The sequence below is a fragment of the Canis lupus genome, chromosome 24 (genome assembly GCF_048164855.1).
Source record: "Canis lupus baileyi chromosome 24, mCanLup2.hap1, whole genome shotgun sequence".
NCBI lineage: Eukaryota > Metazoa > Chordata > Mammalia > Carnivora > Canidae > Canis > Canis lupus.
Window position 1 is genome coordinate 2,101,181 of NC_132861.1, and position 22,516 is coordinate 2,123,696.

General features: G+C 39.3%; 1 protein-coding gene across 12 annotated transcripts in view; it reads left to right on the plus strand.

The window, feature by feature from the left end:
• Positions 1-22,516, plus strand: part of LOC140616601 (phosphatidylinositol 3,4,5-trisphosphate 3-phosphatase TPTE2-like) — a 160,306-nt gene that overhangs the window by 122,024 nt on the left and 15,766 nt on the right. For all 12 annotated transcript variants that reach the window (XM_072797236.1, XM_072797235.1, XM_072797240.1 and 9 more), the window contains 3 exons: positions 1,363-1,424; positions 2,963-3,043; positions 7,353-7,458. In XM_072797236.1, coding sequence (XP_072653337.1) covers positions 1,363-1,424; positions 2,963-3,043; positions 7,353-7,458 — 249 coding nt within the window. The remainder of the gene's footprint in view (positions 1-1,362; positions 1,425-2,962; positions 3,044-7,352; positions 7,459-22,516) is intronic.

Sequence of the window (22,516 nt, forward strand, 5' to 3'; positions counted from 1 at the left end):
TAGTGGAAGGGGAGGTGGGAGCAGGGATGCGGTGATGGGCACTGAGGGGGGCACCTGATGGGATGAGCACTAGGTGTTATACGGTATGTTGGCAAATCAAACTCCAATAAACAATATACCAAGAAAAAGGAATAGACACTGAGGGGGGCACTTGACGGGATGAGCACTGGGTGTTATTCTGTATGTTGGTAAATTGAACACCAATAAAACATTAATTTATTTAAAAAAAAAGAAAAAGGAATAGAATAGAAAATAGAATGTATCTTGAGTTAAAAGGGTAAGCTTGAAATTATACAAAGTAAGTTCAGCATATACTGGCTAAGACAAAAAACTACAGATAGTTATAGAAATAAAAGACAACATATTTTTGAAATCAAATCTTATATAACAAGACAAAAATATAAATTTGAATATAACATAAACTTTGATGATGAAATGACATGAAATCAAGGATTTGCTTTAAAATGCTATAGATGGAGCCTGGGTGGCTCAGTCAATTAAGTATCTGACTCTTGGTCTCCGCTCAGATCTTGATCTCAGGATCTTGGGTTCAAGCCCTGCATTGGGCTCTGTGCTGAGTGTGGAGCCTAGTCAAAAAAAGTTTAAAAAATGGAATGCTGTAGAAGAAGAGAGGAAGAAAAACAGGGAGAAGGTGTAGAGGAAAGAAACAAGTACAGCAATACAACATACTCTAGGGGACAGATATATGAGGTTCATTACACTGTTCTCTTTCATGTATGTTTTATAACATACTTAAAAACTCAAAAATAGAAGGGGAAATGGGTGTTATAAATGCTACATCATGTTTTGGGTTCTGGTCATGTTTTATCTTTTACAGGAACTTTTATTTATGATAGTTAGAAAAACAGGGTGTGTAAGTAGACTTCACTGCTTCTGTCTGTTACTACAATCCCCAGCAGTAGTGATTTAAGAACAATATACACATGTACTTGTGCCTCTGTGCACACAGGACAGAATTCAGGTAGAACCTCAGAGCAGTGAGAAAGCTTTGGCTATTCCTGATTTGGAATATTTTGAACAAGCACTCTGAAAAGGAAGGAAAATCAATCTAAATGGAGCTCTTTGACTCCTAACTGGGAAATAAACAAGGGGTAGTGGAAGGAGAGGTGGGTGGGGGGATGGGGTGACTAGGTGACGGGCACTGAGGGGGGCACTTGACGGGATGAGCACTGAGTGTTATCCTATATGTTGGCAAATCGAACTCCAATAAAAAAATATATACAAAATTAAATTAAATTTAAAAATTAAATAAAAGGAACTCTTTGAATATTTCTGACAGCATTTTTATACCAAGAACTGCCATGAACAATGGTTCACTTACTAACTTCTTTTCTCTTCCAGGAAGAACTGGAACTATGGTTTGTGCCTACCTTATTGCCAGTGAAATATTTATAACCGCAGAGGTATGAAAGATGTTACTACAGACTCTGTGTCTTGTGCGATTGAATTTGAATGTGATAGTTCTGAAACCTCACTGGTAGGATGTTAAGAGGATTCTTTGCGCCATGGTATTTAATGAAGTTGTAATTGAAGATGCACATATGAGAAAGTTTGGTTTTGATACTTCCTCATTTATTTTTTTTCAAAAATTTATTTAAATTCTAGTTAGTTAACATACCACATTTCCTTGTGTAACTTGCACTGGTTAGTAACTGTGACCTGAATGCCTCTTACTCTGGGCCAGGACTAGGGGGAGGTCAGTGAGACACTCACCTCAGGCATAAAACTTAAGGAAATACCAAAGTTTTCAGTAATTAAAAGAAACAGTCTAATGCAGTATTTTTTAAAATTAATGCAAAAAAAATCCTTGACATATACAGTAATAACAATATGTTAAATAAAGATAGGGCCCAATACGGACAGGAATAATGTGGGGTAAGGTCAAGCTGTCCAAGTGCAAAACAACTCTATAATCATAATGCTTTGTTCACCTCACTGCATCCCAGCCCTGCTCTCATGCCCCCAGTTAGGGGCCTTCCTCCTTCCTCACAAGAATAGTATCAAGACTGGTTTGGTAAGTTCTCCAGAGGACTTCCAACATCCTTAGAAGCACGAGGTAGATGAAAGGTACATCTTCCAACATAGAACAAAGTCTCTCCTGTATGTTATTAACCTCTCATAGTCAAGATCCATGGGGTCTGTTGGAGTCTGTGCCCCTTGAAAATTTCCGCAAAGAGAGGGAGGGCTATATCCAGTTCTTAAAGCATGCTTCTTGGTCTCATTTCTGCCATGATTGTGCTGAGAAGCTCCTACTGAACAGATTTGCCCAGCCTCTCTGCTCCCCACTTGGCCTGCAATCCGAGAAGAGAAGCTTCAGATTGTCTACAGTGCCCCACACTCTGGCACCACCATCTGCTTTCTTCCTAATTTGAGACACAGAGGTTAGGAAAGTGAATATTCCAGGACAGTGTTTTTCAAACTGGGTCCAATCCAACAGTCAGTTGCAAAGTCAACTTATTGGATTGTGACTAGTGTTTTGTGTGGGTTTTTTTTTTTTTAAGATTTTATTTACTCGTTCGTAAGAAACACAGAGAGAGGCAGAGACATAAGCAGAGGGAGAAGCAGGCTCCTCACAGGGAGCCTGAGGCAGGACACAATCCCAGGGTCCCGGGATCATGCCCTGAGCCGAAGGCAGAGGCTCAACCACTGAGGCACCCTGGTGTCCCAGTGACAAGCATTTTTTTAAATAAAGTAGAATAGATTAGAATAGGAAATATCAAAAGGTAAGTATTATTTTGTGAAACTTTGGCTTCAGTTGTGTGTGAGTGTGTGTTTGTGTAAAAAGCCTTGACATGACTTTTTCCATCAACTTTATTTTGGGCGGCCTCAGCCCAAAGGCTGCTAACTTAAGGAAATAATGTGCCCTTTGAAACTTTACGAATGCCTCACATGGGAAAAGAAAGTGCAGATGAACTATGATTGCATTGCCCCCTTTCTGTAGGATAGCCTTTACTATTTTGGAGAACGGCGAACAGATAAAAGCACCAGCACTAAATTTCAGGGAGTTGAAACTCCTTCTCAGGTAAGTTGTCTTTCCTAAAAGGGGGTTCTTTGGGGAGTTCGGTTAAAATTGGCACCTATTTGGTTGCATTTTGGACTCCTCCTCTGCTGCTTGACTCTGGTGCCTGTGACAGGCCATGATCCTTCCCAGGGCCTGAGGGCCACACCTGTGGCCCTGCCCATGTGCTGCAAGCACCGAGTTCCCCCAAGACATCCTGCTGTCCGGTTTACATCTGTCATTGCTACAGAGTTCAAAAGTTGATTCCCTTTCCAAAGTAGAAAGGTCTAATTTCTAAGATTCTAGACTCTTGAAGATTATGGAAAGTCACTAGCATTTGATTTCCCTCTGAGAGGGATCGAGTCTTTCACAAACCCCTACTAGGGCAATTCACCTCTTGCAGAAAGAACATCACATGCATGTGTGACAGAGACAGAGGAGGGGACTGCTGCATTTTGAAAGAAAAAGAAAGGGGGAAATTAACATCTTTCAAAAACCTATTATAGTCCAGACATTATTGCACTTTGACATATATTATCTCATTTAATACTCAGAAAACCCATGTGAAACATATACAGTTACTGTATTTTTTCCTTTTAAAAATGTTTTGTGATGAATAATATCAAACATAAAAAGTTGAGACAGTCCTATAACAAATTCCCCTATAGTCTTCATGCCACTGCAATCAGAATTTTATCATGTCTCATTCATTCCCTCCCCACTGTCCTCACACTTCTCGTCCCCACTGTCCTCGTCCCTTCTCCACTTCTTCTTGAAACCCGAGCTACTATGGAGAAAATCCTGTCAGATCATTGTATCCACAGTATTTCACTGTAACATCTCACATAGATTCTTGGGGAGGAAAACAACTTAAAACCATTGACCATATCTAAAAATATTACATCTCAAGGGGCACCTTGGTCACTCAGTGAATTAAGCATCCAACTCTTGATTTCAGCTCAGGTCGTGATATTAGGGTGGTGAGATTGAGCCCCATGATGAACTCTACACTGCACAAGGTGTCTGCTTGAGATTTTCTCTCTACCCCCCCCCCCACCCCTCCCTCTAAAACAAATAAAGAAATCTTTAAAAAAAATATTATGCCTTAATAATACCTTAATAATATCCAATTTCCATAATTAAATGTTTCTAAAATTTACTTTGTTTCAATCAGGATCTAAACAAGGGCCACACATTTTATTTGGTTGCTAGATCTCTTCAATCTCTTTTAGATCTTCCTTATTTATTGCAGTAACCAGGATATTTATCCTTGAGAGTTTACAAAATTCTAGACTTTGTTGCAAAAACCATGCTACGAGTATTATATTCATTATCTCATTTAATATTCTGAAAAACTTGGGTGGGGGGTTGGGGTGACTGTCACAGAGGGGGCATTTGACAGGATAAGCACTGGGTGTTATGCTATGTGTTGGCAAATCGAACGCCAATAAAAAATATATACAAAAATATATATATTCTCAAAAACTCTAAGGAGGCACCATTATGGTTCCCATTTTATAGATTGAGAAATTGAGGTTCAGGGAAAATCAACTTTTTGAACCAAGAACTCAAATCCAGCTGTGTCAGACTCTATAGCCCATTATTTCCCATCCTGTGCCTTTTCTGTATTGCTCCTCAAGCTGAAGTAAGACCTAGTTAGGAACACTTAAGTAGACCTACGTGGATATGGCTGTGAATGAAAGTTTGAGTTAGGCGCTGGGAGCTGGATAGATACCCTTGGCCTTCATTAGCAGCAATATTATAACTGCTGACTCTAGACATTGAGTTTGAGGCAAGAGAATGCAGCCTTATCCACTGATACTTTTCTGCCACCCTCAAACAAAACAGGAAGAAAAAAACCATAAACCATAAACTAAAAATAATAGATGAACTTACTAAAGCCTAGCTATAGTAATGGACATCATGCCATTTCCATGCTCAAGATCCATACCAGTTTCTGCCAGTGGCAACAAATCTAAACGTTTCACCTGGCACTCAGTATCTTTGAGAATGTGATTTTTCCACTCATTTCTTGCACTATGTGCCTCACATTGTCCCATACTCCACATTTGGACTGTTTGTGTTTTCCCACCCTGTCCACATGTTGTAATCACGTGCCCTTGCTTGTGGGGGTCCCTTTCCTGGAGCCACTTTCCCTTTGAGCATAAGGAGTTTCTTACTTTTTCAGTTATTATACCCCTTTGTGTTTTTCGGGGGCACTAATTTACTTCGCATTATTCTCTAGCCGTTTGAAGTGGTGACTTTATCCCTTTTGCAGGCAAGGCCCATGTCTTATCCATCTTTGCACCATTTGCCTCCCAGAATGTCTCACAGTATCCCCTTTGTTTGTAGATAATGCTTACTAAACACATGTTCATCATATTAACTCCTGCTCCAAACCCTTGTTGTTTTAGGCTGTAGGAGAAGCAGCTTGAGAGCTCTGGTGTGTTACGAGCCTTTTGTGGAAAGTAGAGAATCTGGTGGCAGGGGCCAAGGACATGTTAGATATAACTCCTTCAAGGACTCTCTCCCTGTACATCTTCCCTTCCCCACTACTTCGACACCATGTAGTTTCTCTAACTTCAGTCTAGAACTGGCACACCACAGGCCATGATGGACTCTCTTCTGATTCACTGGGGTAACAGTACAAGGACCTGGCAGCAGTGTGAGCGCTGGGTTGGCAAAGCCCCCAGACAGAGTTCCCTCCATGGGAAATGGTGGTAAATCTGATACCGTCATATTTTGACTGTGTTTTGTGGCCCACTCTGTGGACTCCATTTCATCCATTCCCCAAGTTAAGAACTTGCATGAGCCTTTCTTTTGACTGGCCCTTTCCAACGGAAAATATGGCAGTTAATTTTATTAACACATCCCATTGGGTGGGAAAACATCTGTGAACTTTGAAGTCCAGTTGATTCAGTACTAGAACTCTTCCATTTCTTTTCTTTTTTTTTTTTTTTTAAGGTTTCATTTATTTATCTGAGAGCGAAAGTGTGCCAGGTGTGGAGGGAAGGGGGAGGTACAGAGGGAAAAGGAGAGTCTTTTTTTTTTTTTTTTTAATACAGTTTATTTTCTTAAACAAGTGAAACACATCCCAAGACTTATTAGCTTTCTGGCCTTGGGCAAATTGCTTTATTTCTCTGAGACATTGTCTTTCATCTTTATTTTTTAATTTTTATTTATTTTTAAATTTTTATTTAAATTCAATTAATTAACATATATTATTGGTTTCAGAGGTAGAGTCCAGTGATTCATCAGTCTTATATAACACCCAGTACTCATTATATTACATGCCCTCCTTGATATCCATCACTCAGTTACCCCATCCCCTGGCCCCTCACCCCTCCAACGACCCTGTTTGTTTCCTATGATTTAGAGTCTCTTATGGTTTGTCTCCCTCTTGGATTTCGTCTTGTTTTATTTTTTAAGGGGAGAGGGTCTTAAGTAGACTCCCCGTGCTGAGTGCCAACACAGGGACTTGATTTCACAACCCTGAGATCACACCCCTAAGATCATGACCCGAGCCAAAACCAAGAGTCAGATGCTTAACCAACTGCATCACCCAGGTGCCCCCAGAATTCATCCACTTCTTGAGAGTCAAGGAGGGGGTGCCTGGTTGGCTCCGTTGGTAGAACATGTGACTCTTGATCTCAGGATTGCCAAGTTCCAGCCCCATGTGGGTGTAGAGATTATCTTTAAAAAAATTTTTTTAATCTTTAAAAAAAAGCAGAAAGAGCCAAGGAGAGCCCTTGTGAGCAGCTTGCCACAGGAGAAAGACTAGGCTAAGAGGATCCAGGGCTTCCTCACAAAAAATAGAATTGGGGACATGAAAAGTGAATACACTCAAACTGGCCATGGAGATTAGGGCATATGTATCTACTAGTGGCATGTGGAGGTCTTCTTAAATTCTTTCATGACTAAGAGGCTACTTAGTCAAGATTGTGCCAAACCATAAATCTTCTTTCAACTCAGTTACAGCCAAGCCTCCACCCCCAGATGGACCTTTTCCACAGTTGCATTAACTGCATCTTGATGTAATGTTGTAGCTCTTTCACTGGTTCTGATTAGGTGCCCACTCAATCATAAGTAGCCTATAAGCAACACCTGGCTCCTTTTGTGTTCCCTCCTTGCAGCGCTGTGTTCAGTATTTTTCTTCTAAGGGATATTTTCAGTCATGAGGCAGCAAATATAAACATGCCTAGTTATATAATGGCACTCAGTAAATGTGTCTTTAATTAGTGATTCTCCTTAAGTTCTATATAAAAAAAATATAAGGAATGCTGAATGTAGGCTTTTTATCTCCACTTAAATTGAAGCTTCTGTTGTTTTGCAGAATAGGTATGTTGGATATTTTGCAGATGTGAAAAATATCTACAATATGACTCTCCCTCCAAGAAAAACACTCAAGATAAAAAAATTCATTATTTATTCAATTCATGGTAAGTGCTTTATATATAATTGGAGAATTTGGCAAAGGACAATGTTCTGATTTTTCAGGGGTAAGAAGGTTGCTCCTCAGCCTCTATACCGACAGTCTCAACCCATGGCTGTCCTTTTATGCATCCTCACATATGAACACCCCTCCCCGGAAGAGTCCAGCAGCCCTTAGGTATCCTCTCTTTTCCTTTCCCATCACCAATTTGTGGGGCTCCATCCTCTTCCCTTTTCTCTTGTTCTCATTGCTGCTTTGGCCTCAGCCCAGGATGGACTTTTCAGAATTGGACCTCCAGTGGAGAGGAGAGAAAGGGCTCATGAGCCCTGGATACCACCCTTTCCACATGCCTGCCTCTAGTGCAGGGTTCATCTTGGCAGAGGCACCCCTGTATCATTTTCTTACATGTTCCCTTCAGAGACCCTTTTTTTTCTCTCATCACCTGGCCTCTCCCTCTCCCCTCCTCCACGCATGGCCCTTTCACCCCCAGCAAATCAAGGTGTCTTAATATGTCTTAAATGCCCAAAGATGCCTTAAATACCCAAACAGCAAGTGAATTTTGTTGCCACAAATTCTTTTTTCACGAATAACTACCAAGTGCCTGCTCTGGGCCCCCCATGCAAGCGTTTCTCTGCCCTTAAGAAGGAGAGGAATGCGTACACATAGATAAAGATCCGACCACAGTATTCAGGCACACACAGATTGGGCCCTGCTCAGCTGGGGATCAAGGAAAGCTTCCTAGGGAACAGCACCCAGGTCTTCCCTATCTGAATCTACACGAACACAGAAAGTGTTGGGAGTCACCATTTGCTTCGACGTGGATGGAACTGGAGGGTATTATGCTGAGTGAAATAAGTCAATCGGAGAAGGACAAACATTATATGGTCTCATTCATTTGGGGAATATAAATACTAGTGAAAGGGAATATAAGGGAAGGGAGAAGAAATGTGTGGGAAATATCAGAAAGGGAGACAGAACATGGAAGACTCCTAACTCTGGGAAACGAACTAGGGGTGCTGGAAGGGGAGGTGGGCGGGGGGTGGGGGTGACTGGGTGGCGGGCACTGAGGTGGGCATTTGACGGGATGAGCACTGGGTGTTATTCTGTATGTTGGCAAATTGAACACCAATAAAAAACAAATTTATTATTTTAAAAAAAAGTGTACCACACATGCAAAAAAAAAAGAAAGGGTTGGGAGAAACCTGGACTCTTGGCGGGGAGGTGGGGGTTCAGCTATTGGTTATTACCAGGAGTAAAAATCCTTTTAAACCTTAAAAAAGCTGACTGATTGCCTGCTTCAAGAATGTCAGGAGAGGTAATGGGATCCACCATCATCCAAGGAGGCAGGAAAATTAGTCAAATCACCCATCTCTGGGACTTAATAAAGGATGGGGAAGGGGAGCAGTGGAAGAAGGAGGGAGCCATCCTCAGGTCTCTAATTCTACATCACCCACCTCACTTTCTGCAAAGCTCACAGGGGAGTTGCAGAGCAGGGCCACCTAGTGGGGATGAGATAAGACCTCTCTCACTGCCAGAGGCGCAGCAGGGAGTGAGTGATGCTCTGACTCCCCAAAGTCAGATTGTGGACCATGAGGAGGTGCCAGGTCTCTCATGGGTGGTAGGGTGCCAGGGCATTGGTATCCATTCAGACAGCCTAGTATTTTTATTTTTCTGGAGAGTTGCACAAAATAAGATCTAGATTTTTTTTTTAACATTTCATCCAATTAGTCAGAAATAAAAGAATCCTTTAAAATATATATAAAAACTGCATAGTCAAAAAAGTACAGTTAGTTCAAGTATAAAATGCTTTTTCTCAAATTATTTCTATATCCCTTCTCTTTTTTTTAATGATAAATTTATTTTTTATTGGTGTTCAATTTGCCAACATACAGAATAACACCCAGTGCTCATCCTGTCAAGTGCCCACCTCACTGCCCGCCTTCTCAACACCACACACATAGAGGTGGTGGTGAGGAATTTTAATGAATTACCACAAACACATTGCACAGGTTGCTGGCTTGTGAAAACAAGTGTCAATCCAGTAGCATTGTTTCTGTGGGAAATATTGGTCTAGGTCTCCAAACAAGCATTGTGCAGGCAGACCCTCGAAACACAGTATGTTCTGGCAGAAGGCTGCTTGTGTGTATAAATGAGCAACTGTCTGTGAAAAGGCTTTGCAGACTGCAAAGTCCTCTGCAGAGTCCATTATGACTGTTTCATGGGCTGTGTGTGAATTAGGAGGGACAGGGTTGCCATGGGTCCTAATGGGTGACCTCAATCAGAATTCCAGCTGCTGTCAGACCCCACCAGAGCAGAGCCAGGCTTGTCCAACAGGTGTCAGAAGGTAGGGGATAGCAGTATTTTGCTTTGTTCCCTTTCCATGTTCAATGGGATCTTACAAAAAGGGTAGACCACTTTATTCTCTAATGAGAAGCAACACAGTCAGCCATTGGAGCATTTTCTCCCACTGAGAAATATAAACCCAGCCATAAAACCAACTTGGTGGCATGATAGTATTGTATCTGAGTGTATACTCTGCTTCAATTTCCTCTTTGTTAACAATTAGACCAACAGTATCTATACAAACCTCTGTGAGTATTAAACTGTTCCAGATAGGCAAATAGGCACTTAGTCCAATGGAGTTTTAATATATTTTCTAACATGGATAATGAGAATGGGAATTGTTTCCCAAATTCTAAGCTTAACAAGGTTTTTAATATGTTCTAGAATTTTGTGTGTTTCTCAGTCTGATATTATATCCTAAGACTGTGATTTTTCTGTTAACATTTTAAATTTTATAGAAACTCTGTAGAAACATTGTTTGTTTAAACTGTAAGTTGCAGATGTGGCGAATAGAGGAGCTAACCCAATGTACAAATACTGCAGGGGAAAACTGGTAGAGGGTTTCATGGGTTTGGTTTGCTAGTCTTGGGCTAACATAAAATAGATGATAAAAGTCTACTTTGAGATTCTTCATGAAGACTTCCAGGCAAAGTTATAATCTTAGCAATTGTTCAATACAGTGTGAGTCCAGGCTTGAGAACCAACTTCAGTAGGGCTACATGGTAAGTTAACATTCTTTCTGTACCCACATAAATAATCAGGCCAAAGCTAAAGGCCAGCCACCTTCTTTTTCTTCTTTTCTTTTTAAATTTTACTTACTATCCTCTTATCCCCTTATTATTCTCTTATAAGCCTGTCCTTCAAGTTGTACCCTCTAGGCTAAGAAGTGCTGTTAGCCCTTGGGGGTGGAGACTCTTGATGCCCCATCAGGATCCCCTTAGATCCCTTCTACCAGCCAGCTCTGTGCTCCCATCCCCCTAGCCTCCACCCCCTTTGCTCTAATCTTTGGAGAATTACCACTGAAGCCAACTCAACTTTGGTTCCAACTTCTTCCTTTCAACCCTGAACTTCTAGTCATCAGCCAGACACTCCACACCTCAGAACAACCCATTGGATCCTGAACTCATTCATGGCTCACCTACTTCTCAGCCTCATTTCTGTTTTGTGGGTTTTTTTAACCGACTTTGCCGAACCCTGAAGATCCAAGCTAAGTAACCTCAGGACCTGTGAGGCAGTAAAAAAAAGCCTGAGCCCCCAAGTTAGAGGCCTGACCTGAGGCAACTCACTCAAGCTGTCTGAGCTTCACTTAGCTTCCTCAGATTTAAAATGGGGGACAATTATACTATGTACCTCCCCAGAATCCTCCCAACACGACTCTTGCTTGCCTTTCCACATCAGCCATCGTCACTTTCCTTTGAGTGGCCTTTGCTCCAGACATGCCAGCCTCCCTGCCCTTCCCAAATCACAGCAATTATGTTCGTTCATGCCTCCATGCATCTGCGCGCACTGGTGTTTTCTGCCTAAAATGGTTTTGCTTTCCATGCCCACCTGGCGAGCTCCTACCATTCTTTACATCCCGGTTCAAGAGTTCTGTTCCTTAAGCTTTTCTTGGGTTTTCCAGGCAAAGTTAGGGATTCTCTTCTTTACTGTCTCACAATACTGTCCTACCTATGGTCTATTTTTAATATCCTTATGCTTTCCTTTTATATTTTCTGTGGTTTCCTCCATCTGATTTTCTAATTTACCATTTCATTTTTCTTCAAATTTATCTTGCCATTTATCTCATTATTTAATTCAGTTATATTTTTTATACTTAGATTTCCAGTTGGTATCTCTTATTGGTTTCTTGTTCTTGCTTCATGTTCCTACTATGTAGTCCCATGTCTCCTGGAGGGTCTTTGGCATGGTTATTTCACATTTTTGGATCATTTGTTTCAATAAATCTGCTTTCAGTGTTAAAAAAAAAAAGTTGGAACCAAAAATTACTAAGAGTGATACCATCCCTGTTGGGCAGCCCATAGGCAATGACCAACAGTTGTACAAAAACTCAACTCCATTGCTTCAAAGTGTGACAAACTCTGCAGTATGATTTACACTAAAGAATCCCCTCCCTCCCCGGATCAAGCTGAATACACTGAATCCCACCCTTCCTTGGCTCTTATGAATGAATTCCTCCTAGGAGCACTTCCTTTATAAATCACTAGCACCCAAAGGGTTGGCTCAGGGTCTACTTCTGAGAGAACTCAACCTAAGACCACCTATTATACTGAGATATTTCTAACATTGTATTTACTTAGCCTATATCAGGGGATATACTCTATATTGCAAACTGCATGAGGATAGAGACCATTATACATTCGTCTTTGAATCCCCCAGATCATAACACATTGGAACTCAGTAAATCTCTGTTGACTTAACTTGAACTAAAATGTCTCTGGCATGTCTCACTACACCATGGCCATCCCTCACCACCCACTTCTCAATTTTATCCCTTACCTCTCTGTCCCTCCATAAATCAGCTCCAGCAACAGTGGCTTTCTTCTTCATTTTCTTTGTTGTCATTCTTTTATAGTAACAATTCTTGGACTTCTTTGTATTGTCTCCCCATATTTTTATAAACTTTCTTTATTGAGGTATACTTGACACAAAATGTTACATTAATTTCAGATACATAACCTTGTGATTCAACAAGTCTACATGTTATGTTATGCTCACCACAAGTATAGCTACCATCTATCACCATACAACACTATTACAGTACCACTCACTACATTTCCTATGCTGTACCTTTTACCCCCATGACTTATTCATTCCATGACTGAAAGCCTGTATCTCCCACTCTCCTTCACCTATTTTGTACATCTTCCCATCTGCCTCCCCTCTGGTAACCACCAGTTTGTTTTCTGTATTTACAGGTTTGATTCTACTTTTTTGTTTGATCATTTTTTTATTTTTTATATTCCACATAAAAGTAAACCCATATGATATTTGTCCATTTTTGTCTGACTTATTTCACTTAAAATAATATCCTGGAGGTCCATCCATGTTGTCACAAATAGCAAAATATCATTCTTTTTATGGGTGAGTTATATATCTATATCTATATCTATATCTGTATCTATATCTAATCATCTCTTTATTCATCTATCAATGGACACTTAAGTAGCTTCCATGTCTTGGCTATTGCAGTAAAGAGAGAGGTGTAGATATCTTTTCAAATTACTGTTTTTGAACATGGAAGACTCCTGACTCTCGGAAACGAACTAGGGGTGGTGGAAGGGGAGGAGGGTGGGGGTGGGGGTGACTGGGTAGCGGGCACTGAGGTGGGCACTTGACAGGATGAGCACTGGCTGTTATTCTGTATGTTGGCAAATTGAACATCAATAAAGAATAAGTTTATTATTTAAAAAAAATACTGTTTTTGTCTTCTCTGGGTAAATACCCAGTAGTGCAATTGCTGGATCATATGGTATTTCTATTTTTTATCTCTTTTTTTTCCCCTATTTTTCATCTCTTAAGGAACCTCAATACTGTTTTCCACCATGGCTGCACCAATTTACATTCCAACCAAAAGTGTGCAAGTGTTCCTCATTCTCCACATCCTTGTCAACACTTATTATTTCTTGTCTTTTTTATTTTACCCATTCTGACAGTGTCAAGTGATATATTATTATGGGTTTTTTATTTACATTTCTTTCATGATTAGTGATGTTCAGAATCTTTTCATGGGTCAGCCATTTGTATGTCCTCTGTGGAAAATGTCTATTCAGATCCTCTGCTCACCTTTAAATTAGATTATTTGTATTTTGGTGTTGAGTTTTATAATTTCTTCATATGTTTTGGATATTAATTACACATCAGATATATCATTTAAAGTATCTTCTCCCATTCAGGAAGTTGCCTTTTCAACTTGGTGGTGGTTTCCTTCACTGTGCAAATTTATTTTGTAGTCCCAATGGCTTATTGTTCCTTTTGTTTCCCATACTGGAGGAGACATACTAGAAAACAGTTGCTAAAGCCAATGTTAAAGACCTGAAAGGAAAAAAACTGCAATCAAGAACACTCCACCCAACAAGGCTGTCATTGAGAAGGAGAGAGAAAGAGTTTCCCAGACAAGGGTGCCTGGGTGGTTCCATTGGTTGAGTGTCTGAATCTTGATTTTGGCTCAGGTCATGATCCCAGGGTCCTGAGATCAAGCCCTGCATCAGGCTCCATACTCAGTGAAGAGCCTGCCTCTTTGTCTGCCCCTCCCTCTGCTCTCATGCTCATGCTTTCTCTCCCTCTCATAGATAAATAAAATATTTTTTTAAATGGACACTACCAAAAAAGAAAACTCCAGGTCAATATCTCTGATGAACATAAATGTAAAAATCCTCAAAAAATATTAGCAAACTGAATCCAACAATATATTAAAAAATTCACCATGATCCAGGGGAGTTTATGCCAGAGATGCAAGGATGTTTCAGTATTTTCAAATCAACAACATGATACATCAAGAGAAAGGATAAAAATCATATGAGCATTTCAATAGATGCAGAAAAAAGCATTTGACAAAGTACAACATCCAATCACAATAAAAATTCTCAAAAAGAAGGTTAGAGGGAACATACCTCAACCTAATAAAGGCCATATATATTTAAAAAACTGACAGCTAACATCATCCTCAATGGTGAAAAAGAGAACTTTTGCTCTAAGATCAGGAACTAGACAAGGATGTCTACTCTCACTACTTTTACTCAACATAGTATGAGAAGTCTTGGCCACAACAATCATACAAGAAAAAGAAATAGGGATCCCTGGGTGGCGCAGCGGTTTGGCGCCTGCCTTTGGCCCGGGGCGCGATCCTGGAGACCCGGAATCGAATCCCACGTCAGGCTCCCGGTGCATGGAGCCTGTGTCTCTGCCTCTCTCTCTCTCTCTCTCTCTCTCTCTCTCTCTCTGTGTGACTGTCATAAATAAATAAAAATATTTAAAAAAGAAAAAGAAAAAGAAATAAAGGGCAGTTAAATTAGTAAGGAAGCTGTAAAACTGTCAGTATTGGTATATGCCATAATATGATATATAGAAAATGCTTCACCAGGGTACCTGAATGGCTCTGTCACTTAATTGTCTGACTCTTGGTTTCAGTTCAGGTCATGATCTTAGGGTTGGGGGATCAAGCACAACATTAGTGCTTGATCACTTAATGTGAATCTGCTTAGAATTCTCTCCCTTTCCCTCTGTCTCACTTTCTGCCTCTCCCTCTGCTCACACATGCATGCACTCTCTCTCTAAAATAAATAAAATCTTAAAAAAAAGAAAATCCTCACCAAAAAACATCCAGAACTGATAATTTAGTAAAGTCACAGGATACCAAATTAATATACATAGACCTGTTGTCTTTCTCTACACTAATAATGAAGTAGCAGAAAGAGAAGTTAAAAAAAAAACAGTCCCATTGTTAAAATTTTAAATTGTTAAAATGTCCATGCTACCCAAAATGGTCCACAGATTTAATGCAACTCTATCAAAAAACCAATAATATTTTTCAAAGAAATAGAATAATCCTAAAATGTGTATGGAACCACAGAAGACCCCAAATAGACAAAGAAATTTTGACAAAGAAAAACAAAGCTGGAAATATCACAATCCCAAATTTCAAGATATACTAGAAAGTTGTAGTAACCACAAAAATAGACACACCAATGGACTGTCAGAAAAAATAGATACATCAGTGGAACAGAATAATGAGCCCAAAATAAACCTATGCTTTTATGGCTAATTATAACAAAGGAGGCAAGAATATACAATGGGAAAAAGCATCTCTCTAACAAATGGTGTTGGGAAAACTGGACTGCTACATGCAAAAGAGTGAAACTGAGCCACTTTCTTACACCATACAAATTCAGAGTGGATTAAAGACCTAAATGTGAGACCTAAAACCATAAACTGATAGAAGAGACCATAGAGCATAATTTCTTTAACATGGCTATAGCAATGTTTTTCTACATATGTCTCCTAAGGTGCGGGAAACAAAATCAAAATTAAACTATTGAGACTGAACCAAAATAAAAAGCTTTTGCACAATGAAGAAAACCATCAACCAAATAAAAAGACAACCTATTGAATGGAGAGGATATTTGTAAATGATATATTTGATAAAGAGTTAATATCCAAAATATATAAAGAACATATACAACTCAACACCAAAAAACAATCAGATTAAAAATTGGACAGAAGACTTGAATAGACATTTTTTCAATAAAAGACATACACGTGGCCAACAGACACATGAAAAGATTCTCAACATCGCTAATCATCAAGGACATATGAATCAAAACCACAATGACTTCACACTTGTCAGAATGGCTAGAATCAAGAACACAAGAAACAAGTGTGATGAGGAATTCGAGAAAAAGGAACCCTTGTACATTGTTGGTGGAAATGCAAATTGCTGCAGGCACTGTGGAAAATAGTATAGGGTTTCCTCACAAAAATTAAAAATAGAATTACAATATGATTCAGTAATTCCACTACTGGTTATTTGCCCAAAGAATATGAAAACACTAATTTGAAAAGATATATACACCCCTATGTTTATTGCAACATTATTTACAATAGCCAATATATGGAAGCAACTCGAGTGTCCATTAATAGGTAAATGGATAAAGAAGAGGTAGTATATATGTGTATGTATATTTATGTATAATGGAATGTTATTCAGCCATGAAAAAGAATGAAATCTTGCCATTTGAACATCCATGAATGGCCCTACAGGGTATATTTTTAATTGCAATAAGTCAATCAGAGAAAGACAAATACCATATGATTTCATACATATATGCAATTTAAGAAACAGAACAAACAAACAAAAGGACAGAAAACTAGACTCCTAAATACGGAGAACTGGTGGTTGCCAGAGGGGAAGTGGAGCGGGGAATTGGTGAAATAGAAAAAGAAAATTAATAGTACATTCACCTTGATGAGCACTGAGTAGTGTATAGACTTTTTTGAATCATTATATTGTACACCTGAAACTAATAGAGTACTTATGTTAATTATACTTGAATAAATAAATAAAGTGCCCAGAGTTGAACTCTGATGGCCATAAAGACCTATTAAGTCCCACTAGTTTTTAAAGCCAAATGTTATGAGGTCTTGTCTTCTCAGTGCAGCTCCCTTGTGCCTGCTGTGGCGTCTGAGCCTCTTGCTTCTTCATGCTTGGGGGTTTGGTTGTGATTAGTCTTACTGGGGGTTTGGTTCTCAACTGTGCCTCCACCTTACCTACCCTTTTCAATGTGGCCTCTCTACTGTACAAAGTCTGTTCTGCCAGTCTTTAGGTCCTTTTCAGAATTCGTTGCCCTGATGTGGCTGTTATCTTGGTGTGGCTGTGGGACAAAGTGAGCTCAGGATCCTCCTACTCTGCCATCTTCCCAGCAACAAAAAACAACCAGCATAGAATCTTTATCCTCCTTTTGCTCATGTAGTATATACCATGTTGAATGATTTGAAAATACTGAACCATCCTTGCATCCCTCTAATAAGTCCTACTGATCATGGTAAATGATCCTTTTAATGTATTGTAAGAGTGTAGTTTGCTAATATTTTGTTGAGGGTTTTTATATCATTGGGAATGTTGGCCTGTAGTTCTAATTCTTTTTTAAATTTTTTCTATTTATTCATGAGAGACACACAGAGAGAGGCAGAGACACAGGCAGAGAGAGAAGCAGGCTCCACAGGGAGCCCGACACGGGACTAGATCCTGGGACTCCAGGATCACACCCCGGGCTAAAGGCAGGAGCCCAACTGCTAAGCCACCCAGGCATCCCTCTAATTTTTTTATAGTGACTTTAGTCTGGTTTTGGAATGGGTAATGCTGGCCTTATAGAATATATTTGGAAGTTTTTCATTCCCCTTCTGTTTCTAGGGATAGTTGGAGGAGAATAGGTACTAACTTTTCTTTAAATGTTTAGTAGAATTCATCTGTGATTCCATTTGGTCCAGGGCTTTAGTTTGTTGGGTGTTGTTTGATTACCAATTTAGTTTCATTACTAGTAATTTATCTGTTCAGATTTCCTGTTTCTTCCTGACCCAATGTTAGAAACATCAGCTTTCTTTTGGAATAAGAATAATCTTCCTTTCAGATTGTTATGATTATGATCAAAACAGAAGGGAGATGAGCCTATCAGAAAAAAGGGTGAGGGACCTTGAAATGAGCAATATTTTGTCTAGCGCACCATTCTGGGATTATCCCTTCTTCTCATGGTCTGCAAGTTCTTTATTACTCTGTAATTTGTAGAAAACTAATAATACTGTAAATAATATCTGAACATAAAAATACAAATTAGTTTTGTCTAGTGGAAAGCAATTGATTATTGAGCCACTTTGTATCTCTTTGTAAACTCATGTCATCAGCCCTTATCCCCCTATAGACATGCAGTACTTTTTTTAAATTGAAGTATAACTAACATACATTAGCTTATATTAGCTTCAGGTATATGATATTATGATTCAACAATTTTATACATTACTCAGTATTCATCAAGATAAGCATATTCTTTAATCCCTTTTATTTCACCAATCGCCCCACCCACCTCCCTTCTGGCAGACTCCAGTTTGTTCTCTGTATTTAAGAATCCTGATTTTTTTATCTTTTTTTAATTTTCTTAAATTCCATATATGAGTGGAAACATGATATTTGTCTCTCTTATTTCACTTAGCTTTATATCCTCTAGGTCCATCCATATTGTTGCAAATGGCAAGATTTAATTCTCTTTTACAGCTGAGCAATATTCCATTGTGTATGTATACTATTCACCTATCAATAGACACTTGGATTGCCTCCATATATTGGCTACTATAAATAATGCTGCAATAAATATAGGGGTGTATATATCTTTTCAAAGTAGTGTTTTCATATTCTTTGGGTAAATACCTAGTAGTAAAATTACTGGACCACATGGTAATTCTATTTCTAATTTTGTGAGGAGCCTCATAGTGTTTTCCCTGGTGACTTGTATACTTTACTTTGAACCAGCTGTAACATTTTACTGATTTTTATGAATGAGTTAAATAAAATTTATGACATGTATTTTAAAAATGCAAGGTACAGGACAGTGCTATGGTATGCAACAATTTCTGTAAAACAGAAGTGCAGAATACTATATATTCATATTTGTGTGTACATATATAAAAAAATACCAGAGAATGTATATATTCATATTTGACTCGATGTGCATAAAAACAATCATATTTATGCATTTGGAACTGGAGAAATAAACAGGTGGGGATGGTTGAGGAGATTCTTCATTTTATAAATATATTTTAAAAGTTTTAAATGTGAGCACTAAGCTTATAAATCACTGCCCTTTCCTGTCATGTGATAAGTATTTGAATTAATTTAGAGGTACATTTCACTGATTCCTGGTAGACATCAGGGGAAAGGAGTTCTGCAACTGGAATGAGATGGAAGAAGTAGGCTAAGAAATGATGATGCTTTTTTTATATAATAAATTTATTTTTTATTGGTGTTCAATTTGCCAACATACAGAATAACACCCAGTGCTCATCCCGTCAAGTGCCCCCCTCAGTGCCCGTCACCCAGTCACCCCCACACCCCGCCCTCCTCCCCTTCCAGCACCCCTAGTTCGTTTCCCAGAGTTAGCAGTCTTTATGTTCTGTCTCCCTTTCTGATATTTCCCACACATTTCTTCTCCCTTCCCTTATATTCCCTTTCACTATTATTTATATTCCCCAAACGAATGAGAACATACAATGTTTGTCCTTCGCTAATTGACGTACTTCACTCAGCATAATACCCTCCAGTTCCATCCACGTTGAAGCAAATGGTGGGTATTTGTCGTTTCTAATGGCTGAGGAATATTCCGTTGTATACATAAACCACATCTTCTTTATCCATTCATCTTTCGATGGACACTGAGGCTCCTTCCACAGTTTGGCTATTGTGGACATTGCTGCTAGAAACATCGGGGTGTAGGTGTCCCGGCGTTTCACTGCATCTGTATCTTTGGGGTAAATCCCCAGCAGTGCAATTGCTGGGTCGTAGGGCGGGTCTATTTTTAACTCTTTGAGGAACCTCCACACAGTTTTCCAGAGTGGCTGCACCAGTTCACATTCCCACCAACAGTGCAGGAGGGTTCCCTTTTCTCCGCATCCTCTCCAACATTTGTGGTTTCCTGCCTTGTTAATTTTCCCCATTCTCACTGGTGTGAGGTGGGATCTCATTGTGGTTTTGATTTGTATTTCCCTGATGGCAAGTGATGCAGAGCATTTTCTCATATGCATCTTGGCCATGTCTATGTCTTCCTCTGTGAGATTTCTGTTCATGTCTTTTGCCCATTTCATGATTGGATTGTTTGTTTCTTTGCTGTTGAGTTTAATAAGTTCTTTATACATCTTGGAAACTAGCCCTTTATCTGATATGTCATTTGCAAATATCTTCTCCCATTCTGGAGGTTGTCTTTTAGTTTTGTTGACTGTATCCTTTGCTGTGCAAAAGCTTCTTATCTGGATGAAGTCCCAATAATTCATTTTTGCTTTTGTTTCTCTTGCCTTCATGGATGTATCTTGCAAGAAGTTACTGTGGCCGAGTTCAAAAAGGGTGTTGCCTGTGTTCTCCTCTAGGATTGTGATGGAATCTTGCCTCACATTTAGATCTTTCATCCATTTTGAGTTTATCTTTGTGTCTGGTGCAAGAGAGTGGTCTAGTTTCATTCTTCTGCATGTGGATGTCCAATTTTCCCAGCACCGTTTATTGAAGAGACTGTCTTTCTTCCAGTGGATAGTCTTTCCTCCTTTATCGAATATTAGTTGACCATAAAGTTCAGGGTCCACTTCTGGATTCTCTATTCTGTCCCATTGATCTATGTGTCTGTTTTTGTGCCAGTACCACACTGTCTTGATGACCACAGCTTTGTAGTACAACCTGAAATCTGGCATTGTGATGCCCCCAGCTATGGTTTTCTTTTTTAATATTCCCCTGACTATTCAGGGTCTTTTCTGATTCCACACAAATCTTAAAATAATTCGTTCTAACTCTCTGAAGAAAGTCCATGGTATTTTGATAGGATTGCATTAAAGGTGTAAATTCCCCTGGGTAACATTGTCATTTCACAATATTAATTCTGCCAATCCATGAGCATGGAATATTTCTCCATCTCTTTGAGTCTTCCTCAATTTCTTTCAGAAGTGTTCTATAGTTTTTAGGGTACAGATCCTTTACCTCTTTGGTTAGGTTTATTCCTAGGTATCTTATGCTTTTGGGTGCAATTGTAAATGGGATTGACTCCTTAATTTCTCTTTCTTCAGCCTCATTGTTAGTGTATAGAAATGCCTTTGATTTCTGGGCATTGATTTTGTGTCCTGCAATGCTACCAAATTGCTGTATGAGTTCTAGCAATCTTGGGGTAGAGGCTTTTGGGTTTTCTATGTAGAGTATCATGTCATCAACGAAGAGGGAGAGTTTGACTTCTTCTTTGCCAATTTGAATGCCTTTAATGTCTTTTTGTTGTCTGATTGCTGAGGCTAGGACTTCCAGTACTATGTTGAATAGCAGTGGTGAGAATGGACATCCCTGTCTTGTTCCTGATCTTAGGGGAAAGGCTCCCAGTGCTTCCCCATTGAGAATGATATTTGCTCTGGGCTTTTCGTAGATGGCTTTTAAGATGTCGAGGAATGTTCCCTCTATCCCTACACTCTGAAGAGTTTTGATCAGGAATGGATGCTGTATTTTGTCAAATGCTTTCTCTGCATCTAATGAGAGGATCATATGGTTCTTGGTTTTTCTCTTGCTGATATGATGAATCACATTGATTGTTTTACGAGTGTTGAACCAGCCTTGTGTCCTGGGGATAAATCCTACTTGGTCCTGGTGAATAATTTTCTTAATGTACTTTGGATCCTATTGGCTAGTATCTTGTTGAGAATTTTTGCATCCATCTTCATCAGGGATATTGGTCTGTAATTCTCTTTTTTGGTGGGGTCTTTGTCTGGTTTGGAATTAAGGTGATGCTGGCCTCATAGAACGAATTTGGAAGTGCTCCATCTCTTTCTATCTTTCCAAACAGCTTTAGTAGAATAGGCATGATTTCTTTTTAAACGTTTGCTAGAATTCCTCTGGGAAGCCATCTGGCCCTGGACTCTTGTGTCTTGGGAGGTTTTTGATGACTGCTTCAATTTCCTCCCTGGTTATTGGCCTGTTCAGGTTTTCTATTTCTTCCTGTTCCAGTTTTGGTAGTTTGTGGCTTTCCAGGAATGCGTCCATTTCTTCTAGATTGCCTAATTTATTGGCATATAGCTGTTCATAATATTTTTTTAAAATCGTTTGTATTTCCTTGGTGTTGGTAGTGATCTCTCCTTTCTCATTCATGATTTTATTAATTTGAGTCTTCTCTCTCTTCTTTTTAATAAGGCTGGCTAATGGTTTATCTATCTTATTAATTCTTTCAAAGAACCAACTCCTGGTTCTGTTGATCTGTTCCACAGTTCTTCTGGTCTCGATTTCGTTGAGTTCTGCTCGAATTTTAATTAACTCTCTTCTTCTGCTGGGTGTAGGATCTATCTGCTGTTTTTTCTCTAGCTCCTTTATGTGTAAGGTTAGCTTTTGTATTTGAGTTCTTTCCAGTCTTTGAATGGCTGCTTGTATTGCGATGTATTTCCCCCTTAGGACTGCTTTGGCTGCATCCCAAAGATTTTGAACGGTTGTATCTTCATTCTCATTAGTT